The sequence below is a fragment of the Abramis brama genome (genome assembly GCF_963993115.1).
Source record: "Abramis brama genome assembly, chromosome: 1".
In the NCBI taxonomy this organism is placed as follows: domain Eukaryota; kingdom Metazoa; phylum Chordata; class Actinopteri; order Cypriniformes; family Leuciscidae; genus Abramis; species Abramis brama.
Genome location: NC_139963.1, coordinates 7,159,087 through 7,185,489, shown reverse-complemented (window position 1 = coordinate 7,185,489; position 26,403 = coordinate 7,159,087). Strand labels below are relative to the sequence as shown.

At 40.3% G+C, this 26,403-nt stretch overlaps 1 protein-coding gene across 4 annotated transcripts in view; it reads left to right on the top strand.

The window, feature by feature from the left end:
- LOC311079578 (uncharacterized protein) overlaps window positions 1-26,403 on the top strand; it is a 447,200-nt gene that overhangs the window by 115,683 nt on the left and 305,114 nt on the right. The window contains exon 11 of one of the 4 annotated variants that reach the window (XM_084109137.1): window positions 70-1,056. The exons of the other annotated variants lie outside the window; for them this stretch is intronic. Coding sequence (XP_083965263.1) covers window positions 70-620 — 551 coding nt within the window. The 3' untranslated portion in view covers window positions 621-1,056. Of the gene's footprint in view, window positions 1-69; window positions 1,057-26,403 lie in introns of those variants that run through there. 4 annotated transcript variants of the gene reach the window in all.

The window sequence follows — 26,403 nt, the reverse complement described above, 5'->3', positions numbered from 1 at the left end:
CCTCAAACACAGTTTTAGTGTGTGTTGTTGTAAATGTTGCTGTTGTAATGTGTGTGTTCTTGTGTTCAGATGCCGTTGATCTCACACTGGATCCAAACACAGCACACACTGATCTCGTTCTGTCTGAGGAGAACAGAAAGGTGACGCGTGTGTCTGAGAGTCAGTCGTATCCTGATCATCCAGAGAGATTTGATGGGTGGCGTCAGGTTCTGTGTGGAGAGAGTCTGACTGGACGCTGTTACTGGGAGGCTGAGTGGAGTGAAGATTATACTGGTATATCAGTGTCATATAAAGGAATCAAGAGGAAAGGAGGGAGTGACAGTGTGTTTGGATATAATGAGAAGTCCTGGAGTCTGAGTCGCTCTAATCACAGACTCACTGTCTGGCACAATAATAACTCCACTGCTGTTTCTGCTGGTTCAGGATCCTGTAAGAGAGCAGGAGTGTTTGTGGACGTGTCGGCCGGCACTCTGTCCTTCTACAGCGTCTCTGACACACACACACTCACACACTTACACACATTCACACACACATTCACTGAACCCCTCTGTGCTGGATTTAGACTTCCTTATTCAAACTCTTCAGTGTCTCTGTGTCACATTAAACAACACACACTCTGACTGACACACACACACACACTGTAAAAGAAAACAAAGAAAATGTGGAACCATTTAACACATTTTAATTTTTATCAGAAGTGTGTAATTACATAAACACACACACACACTCAGTAAATTGCCATTTCTCCAGTTGTGTAACTGATTGTGTGTGTGTTACTGCATTATCACCGTTATTGATATTCACACACTTTATTTGTGCACAATGTGTTATTAAAATCCTTCAGATGATCTGATTAAAACTGCTGGATCTCACAGGATTATTATAATCAATAATGTGAAATGAATAACACATCATCTATATAATCATAGACTGTAAAATGAACATTAATCTACTGTCACCTCCAGTATTTCACTGTTAATTCACATGTTTTATTACAGTTTAATCATGTTATTGTAGTTTATGGTCAATAAACGCTTGTTCCTGTTTCAGTCTGAACATGTTTCTTCAGTTGTTGATCTTTGACTGTTATTTTCATTCATGATAAACGTTTGTCACCCTGAGTTTCACTGTTTTTACACGTTTGCTTTTTAATGTCCAGTTTTGACTGAATCACTTTATGAATCTTCATCAAAAGAGAGTTTGGACTGAATCTAATACAGAAGAACTGTTGAACAGGAAAGTAAATGAGTCTGGGACAAATAATCAAAGTCAAAGTAAAAAAACACTTTATTTTAATGTGTAATTATATATTTAAGTACTGAGTAATATTAAGCACATGTACGTACTATAGAGTCAGGGTTCATTTATAGTTATTACTATAGTAAATACATGTAACGTGTAACAATGACACTGTAAAATAGTGTTACCAACAAAAACATGTCAAAAATAAAACATGTATCAAGTGTTTATAAATGTACGCAGTATTCGTGTTTGTTTCATATAGTTTTAGAAAACTTTTATATTATTTTCTACAAGTTTAAAAACTGTAATGTGGTTTATGTAAAAAGAATATAGTACATATTGTCCTTAAACACCTTTATATGTGAGACTACATCTGAATTGTTAAAAAATATTGCAATTATAATTTTAAATCAGAAAAAAATAAAAATAAATGCTCATTATGTTTATTTTTTTTCGACAGTCATTATTACAACAGGATTGAAACAACATGAATATATGATGAATCTCTCTCTCTCTCTCTCTCTCTCTCTCTCTCTCTCTCTCTCTCTCTCTCTCTCTTTCAATTCAATTAAAAATTGCTTTATTGGCATGACTGTACATATTACAATATTGCCAAAGCTGGGAACGCATAGAATAATAATTATAAAGACATCAAAATAATAAACTATTATAATATAACTTAAATCTAAATGTACTACTTAAATTAATTGTATAAATTAACAGTGTAACAAATTATAATATCTGTGAACATTTTACACCACAGTGTTTTAACATACACACACACACACACACACATATCACACATATCACTGAGGGTCACTGTGGTGGATGTAATATGCTGAGTAAAATGTCAACAAGATTTACTGTATGTGTCACCTGAGGTTTAATCCAGTAATCAGTTTAAATAATTATAAAATATTAATGTTGTTAAGGACGTTGAAATGTTATGTTTTGCATTAATTCATATGTTTAGTGATTTCGTATGAGGTTAAAAATGTAGTGATGATATGTTTGGGATGAGTGTATCTGATTGGTCGTGTGTGTTTGCGCGTGCGTTTACTAATAGTTGGGGAGTTCTCGCGAGACGCTTCATTTTAAGTAAAAACTCTGGATATGAAGCATCTCGTCTGACTGTTTATTGATAAACGTGCTCCCTTACAGGTATATGAAGCGTACATTTGCACACATGTGAATATTAGTGTTACTAAATGTATTTTTGCTAGGTATTGTGTTGTATTATTGGGTGAAGTGCCATACGGGGCGATGTAAAACGCTAGAGTTATCCGCTGGGGAGAACGCGGTTCGCGCGCAAATCGTTCATGTGTGTATGTAACGGTAGGGTGATTAAATGTATACGGTTGAATTTATATAAATTGCCCTGTTTAGTTAAAGGTCGATGCATGATCTGTGTTGTCACGTGTGTTTTATGTGAGATTGGAGCTTGTGAATATAGAGAGTGTCGCTGTTTTAGGGTGGGATGCGCACTACTCTAAGTGCACTCATTTATTCACGGTGAACTTGGGATGCGTTGATTTAAAGGGGAAGTACATACGAGCTCATGCACTTGTGTATCAAATTATATAAATAAGAGAGCTCATGCATTGTTGAGTGTAATAATTGTTCATTTATTGCCACAATTCATTCTAAGTAAAAACTCTGGATATGAAGCATCTCGTCTGACTGTTTATTGATAAACGTGCTTACAGGACAGGAGTGCTACATGGACAGTAGTGAAACACACTGAGGTCAGACACACACACACATTCACCTTCTCTCTCTCTCTCTCTCTCTCTCTCTCTCTCTCTCTCAATTCAATTCAATTCAAAATTGCTTTATTGGCATGACTGTACATGTTACAATATTGCCAAAGCTTGGAACACATAGAATAATTATAAAGTATAAAATTATAAAGTACAAAATAATACAATATTATAATATAACTTAAATCTAAATGTACAACTTAAATTAATTGTACAAATTAACAGTGTAACAAATTATAATATCATTTGAACATTTTACACCACAGAACATTTTACACCACAGTGTTTTAACCAGGGGCGGCCTTAAGCATCTGGGGGCCCGTTTCAATAACTAATATGGGGCCCTGCCCACATAAAATGTAAACATGAGCAGAAAAAGCAAGGATTCTTGTTGGTTTGCATCATTATTTTATTACGCGCACTTTCAGCTTCATGAACAGGCACCACTGGCATATGTACGTTTCATTTCCTATTCAAATTATTTCCCTACTCAAAAAAAAACAACGTTTTAACCTTACGGAAAAAAGGCAAAGTATAAACACATAAACTACCGGTATTTATTTACTTCAGATCACCGTTCTCGGGGGCGGTAAACGTCGCCATGGTAACCGCGGCGCGACTCAAGTTCGACCAATCAGAGACGTCAGTGTTTTGCTTAGAATTATGGTTAGTGTAGTATTTCTCCAGAAGATCGCAAATAACAAGGTTGATTTTTATACTTTGTGGCATTTATAGGAGCAGAAACTTTCGTTTCACAACCTCGTAGCTCGTGGTCAATCTAACTTGGATGGTTTAGGGGTTTCCAACCTTTTTTAGCTACTTTTTAAAAATGAAAGTGGCCGAGAGCTATATGCAATAATTAAATCTCTTAAATAATGTCTCATAACTCTCATATTAACAACTATGCTAACTGTTTTAGACCTAAACGAGTTATTGTAGCCAGGCCTATATATGTCACCCTTAATTGACATAAAAAAAAATATTATACTGTAAAAACACATAATTATTGTTGATTTTATAGTGCATCATAACTAGAGATGAAATGGTATGAAAATGTAATTTCATGATTATAGTGACCAAAATGAGCATGGTTATCACATAATCCTGTTCAAAAAGTACTAATACTATACACAATAAAATCAATTCACCAAGTTTTATGTCGAAAACCAGCAAATAACAAATAAACTTACCATCAATATGCACTTTTTGTTTACATAAACATTAAAATAGTAACATTAAAAATGATGGCCAAATTTGAAAGGAGTGTCTTGCAACATGTTATCTACTAACATGTACAAGTTCAAATAAAATTTTGACAAAAAAGTTTTTATAAAAAGATAAACCTCGCATATTTCAGCCTTTAAATCATTTTTATAAAAAGAATGATTCAAAAAAGACAAAATACTGACATTTACAATGCACATTAGCTTATCTTTTCACTGATTCTTGGGAATTTGGCTAAAACAGGTTTTAAATTTGAAAATAAAAAGTTAGTAAAATTACAAAATCTGAAGATATATTATTATTGACCAAGGTCTTGGCTGTTCAGCAATATATCGGTGCAACCTCCTCATTTTGTATTTTTTTCATAAAATAGGCGTTTTTCCAGTTATTACTTTGTTTTTGTCAACACCGTCAGACACAATAAAAAGCAAATAATTTTTTATTTATTTGGTCTAATATGTATTTAGAGTTTTTAAATCATTATCTGGCATTCTTAGTACACATATTTGCTGTTAAGTGTTAAATATTCACTTTTTTTCATGTTTTATACTGTTTCACGTGTACTCCTTTAAAAGATCTAACATCATACAACGTTTACTTTAAGCCTAAATAGAAAAAGTGATGTTTTTTTATTTAACAAACATATTTTTTGTATTAAAAGATACCATTACTTTAATAACTCAACAGCACTGAAGAAACATATTGTAAGCATATTCATTTAAAACAAATAAAACTCCCTCTGACGGTGGTGACTTTAGAACTGAGGGTGGTGACACTAATCTGACGGTGGTGACAGTGGCCTCATTACAACATACAATTCCAAAATTTATACAACTCAAGTCAATGGCTTCTTGCTTAACAACTTTATTTAACTATTTGGTCCAAAAAATAACAATCCTGAGCACTGTGATAAACATTTAGTCCCGGCAAGATAGAAATTGGAAGTCTTGTGAGAAGCGAGAACGAGAAGCGAGAAAACATTGTTTTACAGCAATTCGACATAAACACATGCCATATGATACTGTGTATGATGTATTACCCACCTCGGCCGGCTACGATAATAACATATGCACATGAGCAGTGGTAGAAAGGGGGAGGAGGGTGCCTCAAGTGAGTTTTTTTTACAGTGGGATTACAGTGAATGTTAGATTTGGTTAAATGTTGTCATGCCATTTTCATTTGGCTTTAGTCATGGGAGATGCATAGCCTACAAGGGATATTGTATGTGCTATATAGGTAGGTAGTAGGTGCACTATGTGCATCCCAAATGACGTAAGCCAAATGAACATGGCATAATAGTGAATTGAGAGAGAGGGAAGGTTACCAATGGTTATACCGCAGTTAGGTCCGGTCTAATTACACTGAACAAAATTATAAACGCAACACTTTTGTTTTTGCCCCCATTTTTCATGAGCTGAACTCAAAGATCTCAGACTTTTTCTATGTACACAAAAAGCCTATTTCTCTCAAATATTGTTCACAAATCTGTCTAAATCTGTGTTAGTGAGCACTTCTCCTTTGCCGAGATAATCCATCTACCTCACAGGTGTGGCATATCATGATGCTGATTAGACAGCATTATTATTGCACAGGTGTGCCTTAGGCTGGCCACAATAAAAGGCCATTCTAAAATGCAGTTTCATCACACAGCACATTCCAACAGATGTCACAAGTTTTGAGGGAGCCTGCAATTGGCATGCTGACTGCAGGAATGTCCAGCAGAGCTGTTTCCCGTGAATTTAATGTTCATTTCTCTACCATAAGCAATCTCCCAAGGCGTTTTAGAGAAACTCGTGTTCGTGAGGATGTTCATGGATATCCACGAACATCCTCACTCTCACTCGTGCTATATTGCTTAATAGTAGCATGCGGTGTAGGCCTGTATGGAAGAAATATAGGGAGAATTACATAAATACAAATATAAAACAGGTTAATGAAACATTACAGGCCATATTGGTATTTATTGTGATCAACAATTATATTCTAGCCTTCGTTGAGGACCATTTGGAGGTTTTTGTCACCACCGTCAGACTGTACGTCACCACCGTCAGACAGAAAACCTGATGGTGGTGACGTATGACGGTGGTGACAAAATATACTCTTTCACATGATATGCATGAGTTGTTCACATTAGCCATCTTTTTTTCCCTCTGTTGCTATCTACTTCAGACCTCTTCTTAAAAAGTATACATTTATGTCATAATCTAATCTAATGTTTTTTTATACAAAAGAGACGTGTGACATGTTATGGTTGTGACAGTAGCAGTGTCCAAACATATGAACAAGTCTAAGAGAAATTAGCAAACTTACAGGAGCTTGAGTGATCTTGAAGCATGCAGAACAGTTGAAGGTTTGAAAATGGGGTCCCCAGGAATTAAGTTGACCTTGTAGTTGCCTGATTTTATTGCTTTTTATAAATATCTGACGGTGGTGACGAATATGTGGGACACATTTTGAGCAACCACAAAATAATTGTAATATGTATTAAAAACTACAAACAGTGAGGTTTGAACAATATTTACTATGTACTCTTTCATGTGGTAAAGATATTTTTCAATTTAATTATTACGTTTTGTTTTTTTAATCAAGTTGAAATGATTATCTCCTATCCGAGGACAACTGATTTTGTAGGCAATGGGCCAGCATATAATCATTAAATTAATACAAATTAAAAATAAACCTATAAAATAACCTTACATATGTGCAAAGGACCCCCTGATTATAACCTTGATTCTTTTTATTCATGAAAATGTTATTAATTTCCAACAGAATTAGCACTTTTCTTCGTGGGACATGTTTTATCCAAATTCCCAAGAATCAGTGTTTTATTATTAATAGTAAAATTCGGTCCGATTTTCCCGTGGCGTCTGTCGTTGCTATAGTCTACCATGCGCTCTCCACAACGACAGAGAAGTTTTAATATCTAATGGATTTCCACTACCGATAAACGCTTGCTGTAGCTCTGCTAGAAGATTTATTTACGGAGAAGAAAAAAACACCCGTAGTTTGGGTGCACCCCCATCCTTCATATTGACTCGTTGCGCCTGGAAAAAATGAGCGCGTCGCTTCAATTATTTGAAATAACCATAGACTGTAAAAAAATATGGACGTAGTGTCCGTGACGTCACCCGTAGGTTTCTGAAGAGCATTTTTGAAGCCTAAAGTGGGCGGAGCCGGCCGTCGCCATCTTGGCCTTGCATCACTCCCGGACAGTGTTGCCAGATGTACGATAATTATCGTATTTGTACGATAATTTTGACCTCTGTACGATGTACGATCAATAATGGAAAAAATCCTGTAATGTACGATAATTTCAGAACTGTGTGACACTTCAAATGATGGTCGTTGTAATAGGGCTTCTCATTGATCTAGCTGTGGATTCTACGTCTACCGGGGTAAGAACGTGTAGAGAGAGGGAGCGAGAGACCTTGCGTGTGTGTGCTAGTGTGTCTCACGAAGCACATGTAAGGACCCAACCAATCAATTGTAAGTGTGGGCAGGCTTTTATCTATACTCTCGAATCAGAACCGAACCCAGAAATGACTTTGTGCAGGTTGGGATGTCTGTTATTTTCATGTCGTTGACTCGTGTACGATAATTTTCTTCCAAATACGATAATTTTGAGCTTCTGGTACGATACTTGGACATTTCCAATCTGGCAACACTGCTCCCGGATAACAGAAAATAGACAAACAGGCGGGGCGTGAGTGGAGCTGAGGAGCCTGGCTATCTGAAATCACCTAGCTCGACGTGATCGAGTTAGCTGATGATGTAAAGCCAATTAAACGTTCCTATTTTTGCCCTTCGAAATATTATAATAGTTAAAAGACATGGCTACAAGTGAGACTGTGTATTACTTCGAGAGTGTTTGTGTATGACAGTGATACATGTCCGTCACTCTTTCATGGTCCTTCAGCGCGGCATCGCTCAAGTTCGTAGAGAGCTTATTCAGTCCATTTTAAATTCTGATGTTGGCCGTCTCTCAAATGGGTTATGGTTTAACCGTTAAACCATAGATATATTGCCTTTGAAGTGCAAGTAAATGCGCTAGAAAATCCGCGCTCATTCATGTGCATTTATTGCACGGACGGAGAAAGCGCCGACGCCTGCATGATTTCATCTGACGGTAACTTAACGTTACATAAGCATATTATAATCCATCTGTTCCATGGGAGCAGAACGAACGAGCATTTATTGACGTTTTAAATTTGAAAACCCCAAAAAGCAACGAAATTGTCAGACATCCATTAGTGCATGTTCACAGAGGAAAACAACTGAAATACAGCGCTGGTTGTTCTCTCGAACGATAACGACGGAATCCAAAGACGTGGGCTTTGTAACGTTACCCAAGTATTAAATTGTATGAAATAATAATCCCGAAAAAAAGCACAAACACTGCAGAGATGGCAAGTTCAGCAGCTAACATTGCTGAGGTGAAGTGACGGCTAGTAACAGCAGACAAACGGCTAGCACTGACAGCGGCAATTCCATCTGTCACTCAAGTGGCTTGGCCACACCCTTAAATTTAAATATTAATCAACTAAACGGACGAGTTATAAAATAATTCACCCCCCTCACAGTTGTTATGAAGGGCAAAATTAGCTGTATAGACCAAATCCACATACAGACACCAGGCTTTAAACACGTTTTTTTCTGCTGTAAAATTTGGCATTTTAACATGGGGGAGATACAGATTTGACTCACTTCTGACAACAGCCTCAAGCGGCCAGTCAACGAATTGCAGTTTAACTCACTTCCGTGTTGGTTTCAAGAGAGAGACGGGGAGGTTGCCGCTTGGAAATAACGAACTTGAGCGCGCAAAAGACGCGATATGTGAACGGCCCTTGGCGAGCTACCTCCAATCAGGCCACGAGCTACTCTCGCGAGTGACGTGTTGGAGACCACTTTAGACATTATGTCTGAAAATAAATATCCTAGGGAGAAAATGAATGGGATTTTCCTGTTCTGTTGGGGGCCCCCTTGGAGGGCGGGGCCCGTTTCAATTGAAACGGGTGAAACATAGGTAAGGCCGCCTCTGGTTTTAACATATACACACACACATATCACTGAAGGTCACTGTGGTGGACAGTAGGGAAACACACTGAGGTCAGATACACACATCACACACACATTCACCTGCTGTCTCTCAGGCTGTGGCACACACACACGTATCTGGCAGCGAGTGCTGCTGTCTGGCCCTTTCCTAGCAGGATCTTCATCTGATCTACTTCAGTCATGGCTGTAAAGTTCTGTATTACATTAGTGAGTTTGCTGAAGTAGAGTTCTCTGACTGAACTGTATTTGTGACAGTGAAGGAGGAAGTGCGTCTCTGTCTCGATCTCTCCTGTGCTACAGTGAACACACACCCTCTGCTCTCGGGGTAACCAGCTCTTCCTGTGTCTGCCCGTCTCGATGGCGAGACTGTGTTCACTCAGCCTGTACTTGCTCAGGATCCGTCTCTGCTTTGTGTCTCTCACACTCTGGAGATATTCTTCCAGTTCATAATTTGATTTCAGATTTCGATAGAATTGTAATTTACTTTGTGTTTTAGTTTCCTGGTCCCAATGTTCCAGATATGTATTTTTAGACTGTTTGATAATTTGGTTTGTCCTGATGTGTGTGTGAGAAGCAGTGCTGGTCTGAGACTTGTTAGTGTTAGTAGGGTTAGTCCGGTTAGTGAGTCTCAGAACCAGCTGACTGAGGGGACTCTTTTCGGGGTTCAGTTCTTGGGTTTGTAGAGCTTTAAAATGTAATGATTCTGTGGGACTTGATTTTAGATGCATCCAGAATTTGAGGGATCTTTTTTGCATATTGATAATCAATGGGAATCAGCCTAATTCTGCCCTGCATGCATTATTGGGTGTTTTCCTTTGTAGTTTTAGAATCATTTTGCAGAATTCAGTGTGTAGGGCTTCTGTTGGATGCCTGTCCCATCTAGTGTAGCTTTGATCACTGAGTGGACCCCAAACCTCACTTCCATACAGCGCAATGGGCTGAATCACACTATCGAAGATTTTACACCAGATTGGAATCGGTAATTCAATGTTTTGGAATTTTTTCTTGATTGCATATAGAGCTCTCCGAGCTTTATCTCTGAGAGCATTCACTGCCACACTGAAACTCCCCGATCGAGTGCTCTAGGGCGGTGCTGCCTAGACTGAACTTGTATCTGTGTTCCTGACATCTGGGCTTCTTCTGAAAGACCATAATGTTGGTCTTGGTGAGGTTGACTGCCAGGGCCCAGTTCTGGCAGTAGTTCTCCAGCAGGTCCAGGTGCTGCTGTAGTCCCTGTGCAGTGGGTGACAGCAGCACCAGGTCGTCTGCGTACAGCAAGAGCTTGATGCTGCTGTCCTGTAGAGTGAGTCCAGGGTCCGTAGACTGCTCCAGCTGCACCGCTAGTTCATTAATGTAGATGTTGAACAGCGTTGGACTCAGGCTACAGCCCTGCCGCACTCCTCTTAAACTCTCTCTCTCTCTCTCTCTCTCTGAGCGGATGCTGTGAGTGAGTGGGCGGAGTTTGCTGTGAGAGTGAGTTTTTTCCTCTCTTTCTCTTAACTTTCTTACTGTTTTTGTTTAAAGTTTTTGTTAAGTGTGTTTTTGCGAGTGTTAATATAGGCTTGGTAGGTTTTAGGTGGGACGAATTTCGCCGCTATCCGGCGTTTGCTGGGTGGCAATGGCGTCCTCAGAACGCGTGAGTTTGGACCGGTTGTCGCGAAGACACGGTATCAAGCTCGCGCCTGTGAGTAATGTTTCGGTGGAACAATGTGTTTTGGCTGTAGGAGAAGTTGTTGGTTGCGATAGCATATTATCTGCTTCTCGCATGAACAGTGCTGTTGTTGTCTTTCTAGACACTATTGAAAAAGTTAATAGTGTTGTTCAGAATGGCGTTGTTATACAGGATACCTTTACTCCCGTAATGCCGCTGCTTCAACCGGCAAAAAGAGTTATTCTGTCTAATGTTCTCCCGTTCATTAAAGATGAACTCTTGATAGCAGAGCTTTCAAGGCATGGTAAAGTAGTGTCCCAAATGAAAAAGATCCCGTTTGGTTGTAAATCACCGCTACTTAAGCATGTTGTTTGTTTCAGACGTCAGGTTTATATGGTTTTGAATAAAGATGCAGACGAATTGAATGTGGCTTTCAAATTTAAGGTTGATGGTTTTGATTATGTGGTTTTTGTTACCTCTGATATTATGAAATGTTTCCGATGTGGAAAAGACACTAAAGAAAACTGTAGATAATGAGAGGATGGGTGAGATTGTTGAAGCTGGGACCAGTGCTGCTTCTGCTGGGACCAGTGCTGCTTCTGCTGGGACCAGTGCTGCTTCTGCTGGGACCAGTGCTGCTTCTGCTGGGACCAGCACTGCTTCTGCTGGGACCAGCGCTGCTTCTGCTGGGACCAGTGCTGCTTCTGCTGGGACCAGCGCTGCTTCTGCTGGGACCAGTGCTGCTTCTGCTGGCACCAGTGCTGCTTCTGCTGGGACCAGCGCTGCTTCTGCTGGCACCAGCGCTGCTTCTGCTGGGACCAGCGCTGCTTCTGCTGGCACCAGTGCTGCTTCTGCTGGGACCAGCGCTGCTTCTGCTGGCACCAGTGCTGCTTCTGCTGGGACCAGTGCTGCTTTTGCTGGCACCAGTGCTGCTTCTGCTGGGACCAGCGCTGCTTCTGCTGGCACCAGTGCTGCTTCTGCTGGGACCAGCGCTGCTTCTGCTGGGACCAGCGCTGCTTCTGCTGGCACCAGTGCTGCTTCTGCTGGGACCAGCGCTGCTTCTGCTGGCACCAGCGCTGCTTCTGCTGGGACCAGTGCTGCTTTTGCTGGCACCAGTGCTGCTTCTGCTGGGACCAGTGCTGCTTCTGCTGGCACCAGTGCTGCTTTTGCTGGCACCAGTGCTGCTTTTGCTGGCACCAGTGCTGCTTCTGCTGGGACCAGCGCTGCTTCTGCTGGGACCAGTGTTGCTTCTGCTGGGACCAGCGCTGCTTTTGCTGGGACCAGCGCTGCTTCTGCTGGGACCAGCGCTGCTTCTGCTGGGACCAGTGCTGCTTCTGCTGGCACCAGTGCTGCTTCTGCTGGGACCAGCGCTGCTTCTGCTGGGACCAGTGTTGCTTCTGCTGGGACCAGTGCTGCTTCTGCTGGGGCCAGTGCTGCTTCTGCTGGGACCAGTGCTGCTTCTGCTGGGGCCAGTGCTGCTTCTGCTGGCACCAGCGCTGCTTCTGCTGGCACCAGTGCTGCTTCTGCTGGGACCAGTGCTGCTTCTGCTGGGACCAGTGCTGCTTCTGCTGGGACCAGCGCTGCTTCTGCTGGGACCAGTGCTGCTTCTGCTGGGACCAGCGCTGCTTCTGCTGGGACCAGCGCTGCTTCTGCTGGGACCAGCGCTGCTTCTGCTGGGACCAGTGCTGCTTCTGCTGGGACCAGCGCTGCTTTTGCTGGGACCAGCGCTGCTTCTGCTGGGACCAGTGCTGCTTCTGCTGGGACCAGTGCTGCTTCTGCTGGGACCAGTGCTGCTTCTGCTGGGACCAGCGCTGCTTCTGCTGGGACCAGCGCTGCTTCTGCTGGGACCAGCGCTGCTTCTGCTGGGGCCAGTGCTGCTTCTGCTGGGGCCAGTGCTGCTTCTGCTGGCACCAGCGCTGCTTCTGCTGGGACCAGTGTTGCTTCTGCTGGGACCAGCGCTGCTTCTGCTGAGGAAGACATGCATGTGGAAAGTAGGAGAAGTGAGACTGTTGAGGTTGAGGAAGCTGTGGAGAGTGTAGGGGATCACGTTCATGGCACAACGATAGGTGCAGATAATGTAGAGAATAAAACTGATGAGGAGAATGTATCTGCTGTTGCAGAAATTATTGAGGCTCAAGAAAGTCTGGACACTGAGATGCTGAGGGATGAAGAACTTTTTAAAACTCCCTCTACTAAAAGGAAACGAGTAAAGAAAAGCCTAAAGAATAAGAGCACTGGTCAGGTGACTGTAGACTCAGGTAATAGAAATGATGATACTGAATGCAGCTCAGTTGAGTCTGATATTGAGGCAACAGCTAGCAGAAATGGACAGTACGATCATCAAGGTGAATACACATTTGGAAAAATAAGATTATTCCTTCAGAAAACAAAGAATATGAAAAACGTCCAGGTTGAGGAGTATTTCCCTGATCGTAAACTATTCATAGATTCAGTTGCAATGACAATGAGGGGTGACAGTGAGGAGCATTTCACTGTTCAAGAAATGTTCAGGTTGAAGAAATTTGTGTCTAAGTTGAAACTAAAACAAAAAAATGAGGATGGTTTTGAAACTACATAAGTCATTTTGTTATTTTAAGTTATTGTTTACTTTGTATCTCTTGGTAACACACTATTTAATGAGTACGATAAGGATAGGTACTCTGAATTTGAATGGTGCAAGAGATATAAAGAAAAGAGCAGTACTTTTTGAGTTAATCAGACAAAAGAGCTTGGATGTTATGATGGTTCAAGAAACACACAGTGATAGTTTAAATGAAACCGATTGGAAAAAGGAGTGGGATGGGGAAGTAGTGCTTTCTCATATGAGTTCAGTCAGAGGAGGGGTGGCTGTACTTTTTGCCAAAAAATTCCTGCCTATTTCATACGAATTGAAACATGTAATACCAGGTAGACTCATGCTATTAAAAGCAAAATTTGAAAGATTCAATTTTGTTTTTTTGAATATATACGCTCCAACTATTGGGGCTGAAAGAGTTAATTTTTTTAATGATGTTAAGAGTATTTTGCTGGATTATATTTCTGATGATTATTTGTTTTTTGGGGGAGATTTTAACTGCACAGAAAATTATGTACTGGATCGGAATCACGTAGAACCAAATGCTGCTTCAGCTCGTGTTATACGCGAGTTAGTTGAGACTCACAGTTTATGTGATGTATGGCGGGGGGTTAATAATGATGTCAGACAATATACATGGGCACATGCAAGGGGAAGTGTTATATCCCTAGCTGGAATTGATAGGTTTTATTGTTATAAGCATCATCTTAATATTGTTAAAAAATGTGTAATTGCTCCAGTAGGTTTTTCACTGATCACTGTTTAGTTACATGTCAAGTATTTATAGCAAATATAAAGGCCAGAAGTGCATATTGGCATTTCAACACGTCTTTGCTGAATGATAAGAATTTTAGAGATGTTTTTTGCTTTTTTTGGGACAATTTTAAGACGAGAAAAAATGAGTTTGAAGATCTGCGTCAGTGGTGGGATATTGGGAAGGTTAAAATAATGATGCTTTGTAAACAATACACTTTCAATGTTACCAGGGATATAACACGATCTATGAAAAAGTTAGAAACTGAAATAGTTGAATTGCAGGATTTGGCTGATGCTACCAAAGAGCAAAGGTATTTGGAGACTCTTAAATCCAAAAAAAACTTTTCTTTTAAACCTATTGGGAGTTAGGGCGCAAGGAGCATTGGTTCGATCTCGCTTTTTAAACCTTTCACAAATGGATGCCCCATCTAAGTTCTTTTTCAGTCTTGAGAGAAAGAATGGTCAGAGCCGATGCATTCACTGTTTGTGCTCTGAAGATGGGCGTGAGCTAACAGAACCCTCTGAGATAAGAAAGAGGGCCGTACGGTTCTATACTGGGCTGTACAGCAGTGAGTATGTTGACGATGATGATTTGTCTGCTCACTTCTACGAAGGTCTACCCTGTGTTTCAGAGAGCTCAAAAGCGGAGCTGAAGCTGCCGTTGTGTGAGCAGGAACTGTTCACTGCTGTGAAAGCGATGGAGGGGGGTAAAGCCCCTGGCATGGATGGGCTCCCTGTGGAGTTTTACAGAGAGTTCTGGGCAGTTTTGGGTAATGACCTGTTGGGTGTTCTCAATGAGAGCTTAACTGAGGGGCTGTTGCCCTTAAGCTGCAGAAGAGCTGTGATTACCTTGTTACCTAAAAAAGGTAATCTACAAGATATAAAGAACTGGAGACCAGTGAGTTTGCTATGCTCTGACCTGAAAATATTCTCTAAAGCCCTGGCTAATAGGCTGAAAAAAGTGATGGGGGAAGTCATCCATATTGACCAGACTTATTGTATTCCCGGACGCTGGTGTGGTGGACAAGGTTTGGTCCATTTGCCAAGCAGAATGGCAGCATTTCGTTTACAATTCATTCAGAGATTTTTAACAGGCCCTGACGATCTGGTGTGGAGGAACTTGACCAAGGTCATCCTTCAAAGGGTGGAGGGACTTGGACTTGATGTTGGCCTCTTTTTTATGGATTACAGGAAGTTGAACCTGAATGACATATCTCCTTTTTATTGTGGACTTTTTAAAATGTGGGGACTTTTCACTCTCAAGAGAATGAACAATTCAGACTCTTTATTTTGGCTGTTGGAGGAGCCCCTAGTAAACGGGGCTCGTCTAGATGTAACGGATGAGGTACCAGGCCTCACTCAGCAGTTGTGTGCCACTGGAACAGTGAAGCTGAGGAAAATTGTCAGTGTGGCTGGCCCTGATTTAAGTGACGTTCCAGCAGTAGCCCTGATGCTGGGGCAAAGGTCAATTCGCCACACAGGAACAATAGTAGAAAAGTGGAGGAAGAAGCTCACAGATGTGGAAATCGCACTACTTAAGGATTTTGGGAAGGGTTTGGAGTTTCCTGATAAAGACGATCCTGTTCCGAAAACTAGAATTACTCCGGATTTGAAGGATATGACAGGTCCTTTGCTAGACCTTCACGGGCTGAAAGACTTGGATTTGGACATGGTGGAGGGCAAAGTTCTTTATCAGTGTTGTGTAAAAGTTTTTAATAGAGTTGCTTTAAATGGGCGAGTTGATACAGTCTGGAAGGAAAAACTTGGGATGGGTGAAAAAACTAAACCATTTTGGAGAGTGTTTTATAAACCACCATTGATTAAGAAATCTGGAGATTTACAATGGAGAATTCTACACGGTTCTGTGGCAGTTAATGCATTTATTTCTGTTATTAATCCCAGTGTTAATGATAAGTGTGTGTTTTGTGGTCTAAGGGAAACAGTGTTTCATTGTTTTTTGGAATGTGTAAGACTTAAATCACTTTTTGTTTTATTGAGTCAAGTGTTTTTGAAATTTGGAGAGAAGTTCACACATAATGCTTTTATTTTGGGGGCAGGATATAGTCAAAAGCAAAGAGTAAAATGGCAGCTGATTAACTATGTGATTGGTCAAGCAAAGCTTGCAATTTATATAAGCCGGAAAAATAGAATAGAGAATAGACTTGGCCAAGAGATTATGTGTCTATTTAAAGCCTATGTTAAGTCAAGAATTGTTGTTGACTTTAAGTATTATAAATTAATGAATGATATGACAGCGTTTGAAATGCAGTGGTGTTATAAAAATATTTTCTGTGCTGTGATGGAAGGGGATCTATCTTTTTCTCTATTTTTTAATTGAGTTGTATAGTGTATGATTGTTTTTGGAATTGATTGTATGGAATAAAATTGTTTTTTTAAAAATCTCTCTCTCTCTCCCTCTCTCTCTCTCTCTCTCTCTCTCTCTCTCCCCCTCTCTCTCTCTCTCTCTCTCTCAATTCAATTCAATTCAGTTCAGTTCAATTCAAATGAGCTTTATTAGCATGACTGTGTAACACAATGTTGCCAAAGCATCAACATATTATATATAAATAATAAAACAAACAAACAAAACATATATGTATAGATCATGTCATATGTAGCGTAGTAAATATAAATAAATAGATAAATAAACACAATTTATCCTAATAAATGAATAAGTACAGTGGGTCTCTCTAGAGAATTAGCTGACTCTGGCGTTGTGAATAGCTAACACACATTTAGCCGCTAGTGCAGCTGTACTATCATCTTCTCCCAGTAAGAAGGACATTTTCTCAGTGTCACTCAGTTCCAAGGGCGTAGATTTGGTTTGAACATTGGGGGGGTTGAAGTTTGGCAATGCCTCCTTTTCATGTGATCATGGTATAAATATCGGGGGGGTTGTAATGCATAGATTTAAATATTGGGGGGGTTATCTCCCCCCAACCCCCCCACAAATTATGCCCCTGCTCAGTTCAAAGAATGATGGAATCAAGGTTTCAGATCTGGGCAGAAAGGCTTCTCTTATACTGGAGTATTTAGAGCAGAAGAGCAGAAAGTGTTCCTCATCCTCGATGTGCTGTAGATCACACACACACACACACAGTCTCACTCTCACTCATCCTCGATGTGCTGTAGGTCACAGTGTCTACAGATCCTCTGCTCTCTCTCTGTCCACACACACACACACACACACTCCTCTGCTCTCTCTCTGTCCACACACACACACACACACACACACTCCTCTGCTCTCTCTCTGTCCATGTTAGTCTACGTCTTCCTCTCTCTATCTCTAGATCATGGTCACTTAATCTGTATCTGGAGAGGATTTGTCTTTCTTTAAAATGTTTAATAAATCGATAACTGGCCAGTTTAGTGGCTCTATTGAGGGTCGAGTAACATTGGAGTTTATTCTGGTGGGCAAAATGTGCTTTTAGTGATTCATCATGAGTGACTTTTAGATTTCTGTGGATTTGGTTAATGATAGGTTTGGGGTTGATGGGGAGTATAGTCTGATGGACGAGTTGGAGAGCGAGTGTGTTCAGAGGATGAGGTTCTGCTGAGGTGTCACTGGCGAGGAGGGCTTTATATTGCACTGACTCTGGGTCAGACTGATGGAGGTGATGCCAGAACTGAACACATCTCTTCTGGATCTCGATGTTCAGCGGGTACAGGCCCAGCTCAGCCCTGCAGGCGGCAGTGCACGTGTGTCTGTGAACCCCGAGAATATTTTTGGCAATTTCCAATTGTAATTTTTCTACTGATGTTTTATCCCAATTTTTAAAATTTAGTACTGGTCCCCAAATTTCACATCCATATAAAAGAATTGGTTTTATTATTAAATTATATAATTTTATCCAGGTTTTAATGGGTAATTTTAAGTGTCCACATCGTGACTTTATAGCATAGAAAGCCCTCCGAGCCTTTTCACCGAGTGTTTTCACAGCCAGACCGAAGCGTCCCGAAGCGCTGATGTCGATGCCCAGATAGCACACACACACACACACACACACACACACACACACACACACACACACACACACACACACACACTCACACACACACACACACACACACACACACACTCACAGATAGCTGTAGCTAGAGCTGTGCTGCAGGACCTGGCCTTTATACAGGAACTGGTGTGTGTGTCCCTGAGATCGGGCTTTCTTCTGGAACACCATGACTCTGGTTTTGTCCAGATTGACTGTCAGGGCCCAGTCGCTACAGTATTGTTCCAGCAGGGACAGGCTCTGCTGAAGGCCCTCAGGTGTGCGGGACAGCAGGACCAGATCATCCGCGTACAGCAGACATCTGACCTCTGACCCCTGTAGAGTGAGGCCGGGCGCAGTAGAGCTCTCCAGCGCTGACGCCAGGTCATTGATGTAGATGTTGAATAGAGTCGGGCTCAGACTGCAGCACTGCCTCACTCCACGTCCCTGCTGGAAGAACACACACACACACACTCCACGTCCCTGCTGGAAGAACACACACACACACACACACACACTCCTTGTCCCTGCTGGAAGAACGCGGTTCTGTGGTTACCGATCTTCACCGCATTTTTGCTGTTGGTGTACAGAGATTTAATAATGTCAAACGTTTTTCCGCCGATGCCAATTTGTAGGATTTTGTACAGTAGACCATCATGCCAAATTGAGTCGAATGCTTTTTTAAAGTCTACAAAACATGCCAATATTTTCCTTTGTCTGTCGTTGATGTTCTTGTTGATTAGAGTGTGGAGGGAATAGATGTGGTCGGATGTGCGCTGTTTTGGGAAAAAGCCAATCTGAGCTTTATTTAAACTGTTGTGTGCTGAGATGTGTGAGACGACGCGTGTGTGTATGACACTGCAGAACAGTTTTCCCAACACACTGCCCACACTGATCCCGCGGTAGTTATTGGGGTCGAGTCGATCACCGCTCTTAAATATGGGGGTGATGAGTCCCTCAGACCAGAACACCAGAGTAAATAATTTGGCTATTGTTTGAGTCATGCTGGGACTGCTGAGTTTAAGCATCTCGTTATTAATGTGATCTTGTCCACATGCTTTCTTCAATTTAAGATTTTTAATATGTTCTAATATTTCAGATATTGTTATTGATTTATCTGATGGATTTTGATCATTTTTAATAGTTTTCTCTAAGTCTTCTAGTGTTTTCTTTACTTTACTCTGAGGTTGGTTGAGGTCGGCCGGTTCAGTTTTTTGATACAGATTTTCAAAGTAAGATTTCCAAATTGTGCCATTCTGGAGTGACATCTCTAATTTGGGTTTTCCGAGTTTTTTATATAAGGTCCAGAAAGTGTTTTGATCCACTGAATCGTCAATTTCTTCAATTTTGGTTTTAAAATATTTTTCTCTTTTGTTCCACAGAAGTGTTTTGTACTTTTGCCGACAGTCTGAGTAAGAAAGCCGTAATGTCTGGCTGGACGGATCTTTGTGCTTTTTGTTAGAAAGTCTCCTGAGTTCTTGTCTGAGACCGGCACTTCATCATCAAACCAGACATCCTTTCTCTTTCTCTGTTTGTTTGTTTTATGTTTGCTTTGATGTTTAATGTTAGATAGAGTCATCAATGTTTTGAATATGTAATTTAAGTTTTTTGTTGCTGAATTTATTCCATTAACATCTAAACTGAAATCAGTGGACATAAATTCATCCAGCATTTTTAATATAGTAGGGCTGTTCATATTTTCTTTGAATTGGTCCGAGTTGGATTGATTCCACTTGAGTTTATGTTTCAGAGGAAACAGTTTTTCAGATTTAAGTGGAGAAGTTTTAGTTATTTCTCATGGGGCTTCAGATAAAGCACAGTTTGGCAGTGATCGGACATCGGGAGCTGAGGTCTGACTGTGAAGGCATTAATAAAGCTTTGATCAATATCTGTTATTGAATAATCAACCACACTGGTTCCTAATCTGGAGCAGTGAGTGAATCTACCTAATGTATCTCCACGAGTTCTGCCGTTAATGATGTATAATCCTAAACCTTTACAGAGTTTCAACATTTGTTTTCCACTAATGTTCACTGAAGTGTCGCAGCTGTTTCTCGGTGTGATATTCGATGAGGAATGAAACGTGGTGTCACTGGGGATGTGGACATTATCTACAATATTTACATAATCAATTTCTGGCCCTGTTCTGGCGTTTAAGTCTCCGCAGATGAGGATATTTCCTCTGGACTGGAAGTGTGAGATGTCAGTCTGTAATGTTGGGAAGCTTTGCTCTTCGTAATAGGGAGAGTCATGAGGGGGAATATAGACTGCACAGAGGTAAAGACTAGACTGATATATGACGGATTTCACTTCAAGCCAAATGGATGATTTTCCACTTTTAACAACTTTAATCGAATGTTTTAAATCGTCTTTGTGCCATATGAGTATTCCACCTGAGTCTCGGACACATTTAATTTTAGAATTTTTTGATGAGGGAACCATAATTTCCTTGTATCCTATTGGACAATGCAAGGTCTCATTACTACGACACCACGTCTCCTGAAAGATACAGATGTCCATATCTCTCACACTGCTGAGTTAGTCTTGGTCTGCAGTCTTATTACCAAAAGTAGAAGAGTGCAGACCTTGTATATTCCAACAACTGATTTTAAATGATTTCATGAATAGTTTTTTCTGTAATGTGTGTGTGATGCAGGTTATGTCCTCAGTCTGGAGCAGATGACGTTCAGCAGATGTCGTGTCTGGTTGAGTTCAGCGGCTGCAGGGTTCTGTGGTTGTTGAGCGGCCGCTGCGTAGCTCTTGTGTTGGGATGGAGGTCCGGCGGCCGGTCTGGGCTCTGCTGGAGGACGAGGGCTTCTTGGTGGCTGAGAGCTTCGCCTGTTATCGGAGTTTCTGCTGTTTCTTGCTGTGTTTCCAAGGGCTGTGCTTTTCAGCACTCTGGCGAAGACTTTCACCCCTTGCTTATTGAGATGTACGTGGTCATACATATGATGAGGCTGTATGTCTTTGTGATGGGCGAGATGAAGATTGGGAATGAGTGCGCAGCTTCTGGAGAGTCCACATTATTCCCGTGGATCACGTGGATCGGCACATCGGTGCGTGGCAGCAGTGTGGACAGAGTTACTCTAGCGTCTGGGAAGCGTTGTGTGGCTCTGATCGCCACCTCTCTCATCACAGGAGCCACACGGCCCTTCATGGCCCTTAAATCATTCGTCCCTGTGTGGATTACGATGTGCTTGTAGTTTTCATGTGGGTTTCTCTCAGACAGGATCTGAAAAGCACTTCTAGTGTTTGGGCACCAGATTTTCTTGGCTCTCATGTTTGGTAATAGAAGTCTCTCATTGACATATTTCCCATTAGAGTCCGTCAGGATAAGAGCATGTGTTTCTCCCGGGTCCTGTGCAGAGGAGCTGTGGATCTGGGGTGTGGATCAGTCGAGCAGTGAGGCTCTTCTTCCACTGGTTGCTGTTCAGGTTGAGGGTTTTCCATGAGCATCTCTGGACGAATCAAGGGTTTGGCAGAAGACTCTTTAGGTGCTGAAACAGAATTGAGTCTTTCTTTCAGATCTGTGATGAGTTCATCTTTGGTGCGAAGAACTGACTTCAAGGCCGAGAACTTCTCCTGCATTTCTTTTCTAACGTCTGTTAGTTGTTTTCCTAATGTTGATTTTACTTCCCTCAGTTCATCTTCAGTTTTCTGAAGTTCTTTTGACATTTCTTCTCTGTGTCTCTGCAGAGATTCAACTTCTTGTTTTAAGTTCTTTATGTCGATTGTCACTTGTTCCATGTTGTTGTCTTTCAGGTGGGATAGTATTAATTCTTTCATCTCCACTACTTCTACTTCTAGAAGTGAAAAGTTGTCTTTCATTCTTGAAATTGGAGATGGGATCACAGTTGCTGAAGTCACTGTCGTCTTTTGGGCTGATTTTCCAGGGGAGGGAACAATGTTCGCATTCTTGTCCACTTCATCAGACAATGCTAGCTTTTTTATTAATTCAAAATCTTCAATGAAGACCTTGAGAGCAGACTCTGATCCCTGGACCATGACAGTGCCATTTTGATATAAGTTCAGGGTCAAAAATCTTGTTTCATCATTTTTTTCAGCATCTTCAAATGCTAAGATCTGTCTGCCTTTACAGATGCCTCTTTTCTTGGTAAAGGTGAGATGTTGACAGAAGGCAGTGTGCCATAAAGGGCTGTGTTGGGTGTAAAAGAGCAGGTTGTTGATGGCACTGTGGTCCTGTTGTTCAGCAAACAGTGTGTCGGGCCTCTCCTTCATCTGCTTGTGTCTGAGCATCAGCCTGGAGGCCTCAGAGCTCTTCTGAGGGTAGATGAAGGGGCGGGGCCAAGATGATGCGTTGGCCATCATTGATTTGGAATGTAAACAATCAACTGAAATAACTGCCACTGTTTTGAATTGTTTTGTTTATCATCTCTCAGTGGAGATATAAAACTGGTCAAAATGAGTAAATAAGCCAAAAATGGGGAAAATATGAAAAATTCCAGTTGTGTCCAAAATGTCCAAAAATGTTTTTTTCTGTGCTGTTCTTTCAAACAGGAATCAAGCAAAAGTCCAAAGAGAGATAAATAGCACTGTCTATTCAAAATGTTTTTACCTCTCTTTTCCTCCAAGTTTTCTTATAGCTGTTGTTGTTGTTGTTGTTGTTGTTTTGCTTGATGTTATCCTTTCCAACATGAGTATCGTCTTCTGCAGAGGTTATCCTGTGATCAGCTTCTCTTGAACTTTTCCTCAAATTCAGATGTGACAGTGTAAAAAAAAAATAAAAAAAACTGTCCAGATTCAACAAAATCTTTGTCTAGATGTTGTTGTATGTTGAATCCTCTCTTTTCATTATCCTGTTAGCAAATAAATCTTATTTTTCTTGCAATTTATCTGGAGCTCAACTCAAGTGTGACTTGCCTCCTCAGAATCTCTCTCTCTCTCTCTCTTTCTCTCTCTCTCACTCCCTCTCTCTCTCTCTCTCTCTCTCTCTCTCTCTCCCTCCCTCTCTCTCTCACTCTCTCTCTCTCTCTCTCTCTCTCTCTCTCTCCCTCCCTCTCTCTCTCACTCTCTCTCTCTCTCTCTCTCTCTCTCTCTCTCTCATTAGTTTTATAATTCTGTCTCAATTTTATTCCAGCTCCACAAGTGGGAACTTTTAGAGAGGTTCCCACTCCTTCTCTTTGCCAGGAGAACCTCAAATGGTTTTTCTGCTGAGTGCTTCTGTCCATGGAAGATACAGAAGAAACTCAGGATGCTTTTCTTACCATAAAGAGGTTGAATGAAAGTCTTCTTAATGGTAATAAACACAAATGTGCAATGCATGCACAATTTTCACATATTTAATTGCTTATTAGTGCATCCTCAATTACATATATATATATATATATTATTATTATTATTATTATTATGATTATTATTATTTTTTTCTCACCTTAGGTTTTAAAAATTGCATATAAAAACAATACTCCCAATCTTTTTACATAGGGGAAATTACATGAGAAAACTTGAGCAGGGTATTATTTTGATAATGTTAAATTGATATTACATTAATAAAAACAACCCATAGGTGGACTTAAACGTAATAAAAAATAAATAAACACTTTATTTTATTATTTATTTATTTTTGCACTGTTATCCAGCAGTGGCTATGAAAGCACCAGCAGCGGGAGAGAGTTCAGCCATTAACACATCAGCAGAGAAATGTACATTTCCTGAAGAAAATGTGAAGTGGTGCTTGCAGTGGCAAAACTCGCCACTCGTTTGCTAGGGTGTTGTACATGATTGCATACGAGCCAACAAACATGTCTATATGACATTGTGGGGCTGAAATACGGCTTCTATATGTTGGAATATGGTTGCTAGGTGGCTGTAAACAGTTGCTAGGGTGTCTCTATACGATGTTCTAATGCAGAGACATGGGTCTTGATAAACGGTTGTTAGGGTTAATGTTAATGTTAATTAATGTTTTCAACCACTCTTAGTTTCAAGTATTATTATTTTTTTATCAAGCCTTTGTTGAGAACTGCATTTTTTTTTTGTCTTGAACAATGAGATTAAAATTGATTGTAAACACACAACCAAACGAGTGAAAATGTGTTACTGTCTGACACACTCTAAGTGCAGTGTGAATAATTAAATCATCTGCTGAATGCATATTTTCAAACAATTACATTATATGGATTACATGCCTGAAAACTATGTCTTATTGTACATAACCAAGATAGTATTTATATTCCAGTAATGAGCATTGTTACTAACACTTTCTGCTGTCTTACAGTGGGAAAAAGTGGAAAAACTCCTGGGAGCCAAGAGAAAATATTCAAAGTTCATCCTGAAGATGAGTGTGTGTGTGTGTGTGTGTGTGTGTGTGTGTGTGTGTGTGTGTGTGTGTGTGTGTGTGTGTGTATTGATGATAGATGCCTTGTATGACTTGCAGTTTTGTCTTTCAGTGTTCAGACACAGCAGTTCTGGTTTATTCTTGTGTTCTGCTTCTGTTGCTGCTTTGTACAGAACATTATCTGTTTTCTGTGTTTGATGAGTGGACTCATAAAATGTTTTGAAATATGTCACTGGCTCTGTTCCTTCATATACTCTTGATTTTTACGATTGTTTATATTTGTTATTTAAGATTAAGAGCAAACATATATGCTCCCTAAATGCATTTAATGATGTGTTTACTGCTGAAAATTTCAGAAAGCCACAAAATTATTATTATTATTTTATCATTCATTACCCTAAAGGACCTATTAGCCCACAGTCAAGATGTGTTTTTAACTCTATAATGTGTGTATGGGAGGATAGACCAAGATACTTTTGGGCCTTGGGTTAGAAGCATCTGAAGCTGGTACTTCCTTTCTCTGCAGGAAGAACACAAGGAAGACAGTGATTGAATACTATTAATACGAGAACAATGCTTTTAAACGACGCCCCACGCCACGCCCACCCGCCACTGGGCTTTGAGATAATTGGGTAATGTAGTCCAGATTTATCCTCTGTTATGAAATCGCCCATTCATTGCAAAACTTGTTATTGGCCTGAGAGATATAATCATTGCCATGGGAAACCCCTGTCTTTGCTACACATTTAACAACTACAAATGGCAGAATTTATCAAATTAATCATGATTTTGTGAGAGACACACTCTCACACAAACACAGGCACACACACACACTCTCACACAAACACAGGCACACACACTCTCTCACATGCACACATCTCTCACACACAGACACACTTTCTCTCTCTCTTTCTCTCTCCCTCTCACACACAAACAGACACACTCTCACACAAACACAGGCACACACACACACACACACACACACACACACAAATGTATCTAACCCTAACCCCACATATCCGTCTATATACAGGATTTTTTATTGCTGTAATAAATTAAAGGAGTAAAATCCTTCAACACAATGTTTCTCAGGCATTATATTTGCATATGCTTGTCTCTGTGTAATTATTGGTAGCAAATAAAGCAAAAGTAATATGAATGATGTGTACATTAACTTGTATGTATTGTTATGAACTAATATCCTGCTTTGGCCACTTGTGAGCAAAATGCAAAAATAGGTTATAAAATGAAGAACATCAGTATCAGCATTCGGGGCACTATGATCACGTTAATTATCGTTAAGGATATAGATCATGGTGCAAAATAATAATGAATATATATTTATAATATATAAAATATAAATACACTGTAGTTTGTATTGTTCTTCATGAGTAGTATTGTAGTTAATGTTAATGTAAAGTGAGGAAGAAAATAAAGAGTATTTGTCAGTTTTATTCAAATTAATTAGTTTTAAAATGGGATATAAAACTTGAGATTAATTATTAAGTCTGTGCATACAAATTAATATGCATATGCTAAATGTAATATTAAATATATTGCCTCAACGACCAAAACGTATATGTTAATATATTTATTAAATGTGCAATAAATAATAATTATTTTTAACAGTTGTAGGTGTAATGTAATGCCACGTGTAAAATATGGAATATAAAAGTAACAAGTAAGCAAGCGATGCCTCTATAACAATGGTGACAGAGGCTTATGGGTAATGTAGACCCTTCTGTTATTCAAATCTGCAGAGAGTTAGAAAATGTAGATGTGACACAGTAGCTCAGGGTAAGAATGACTTTTACTTATTTATTTATTTTAATTCATCTGAAAAATATTTCATTTCC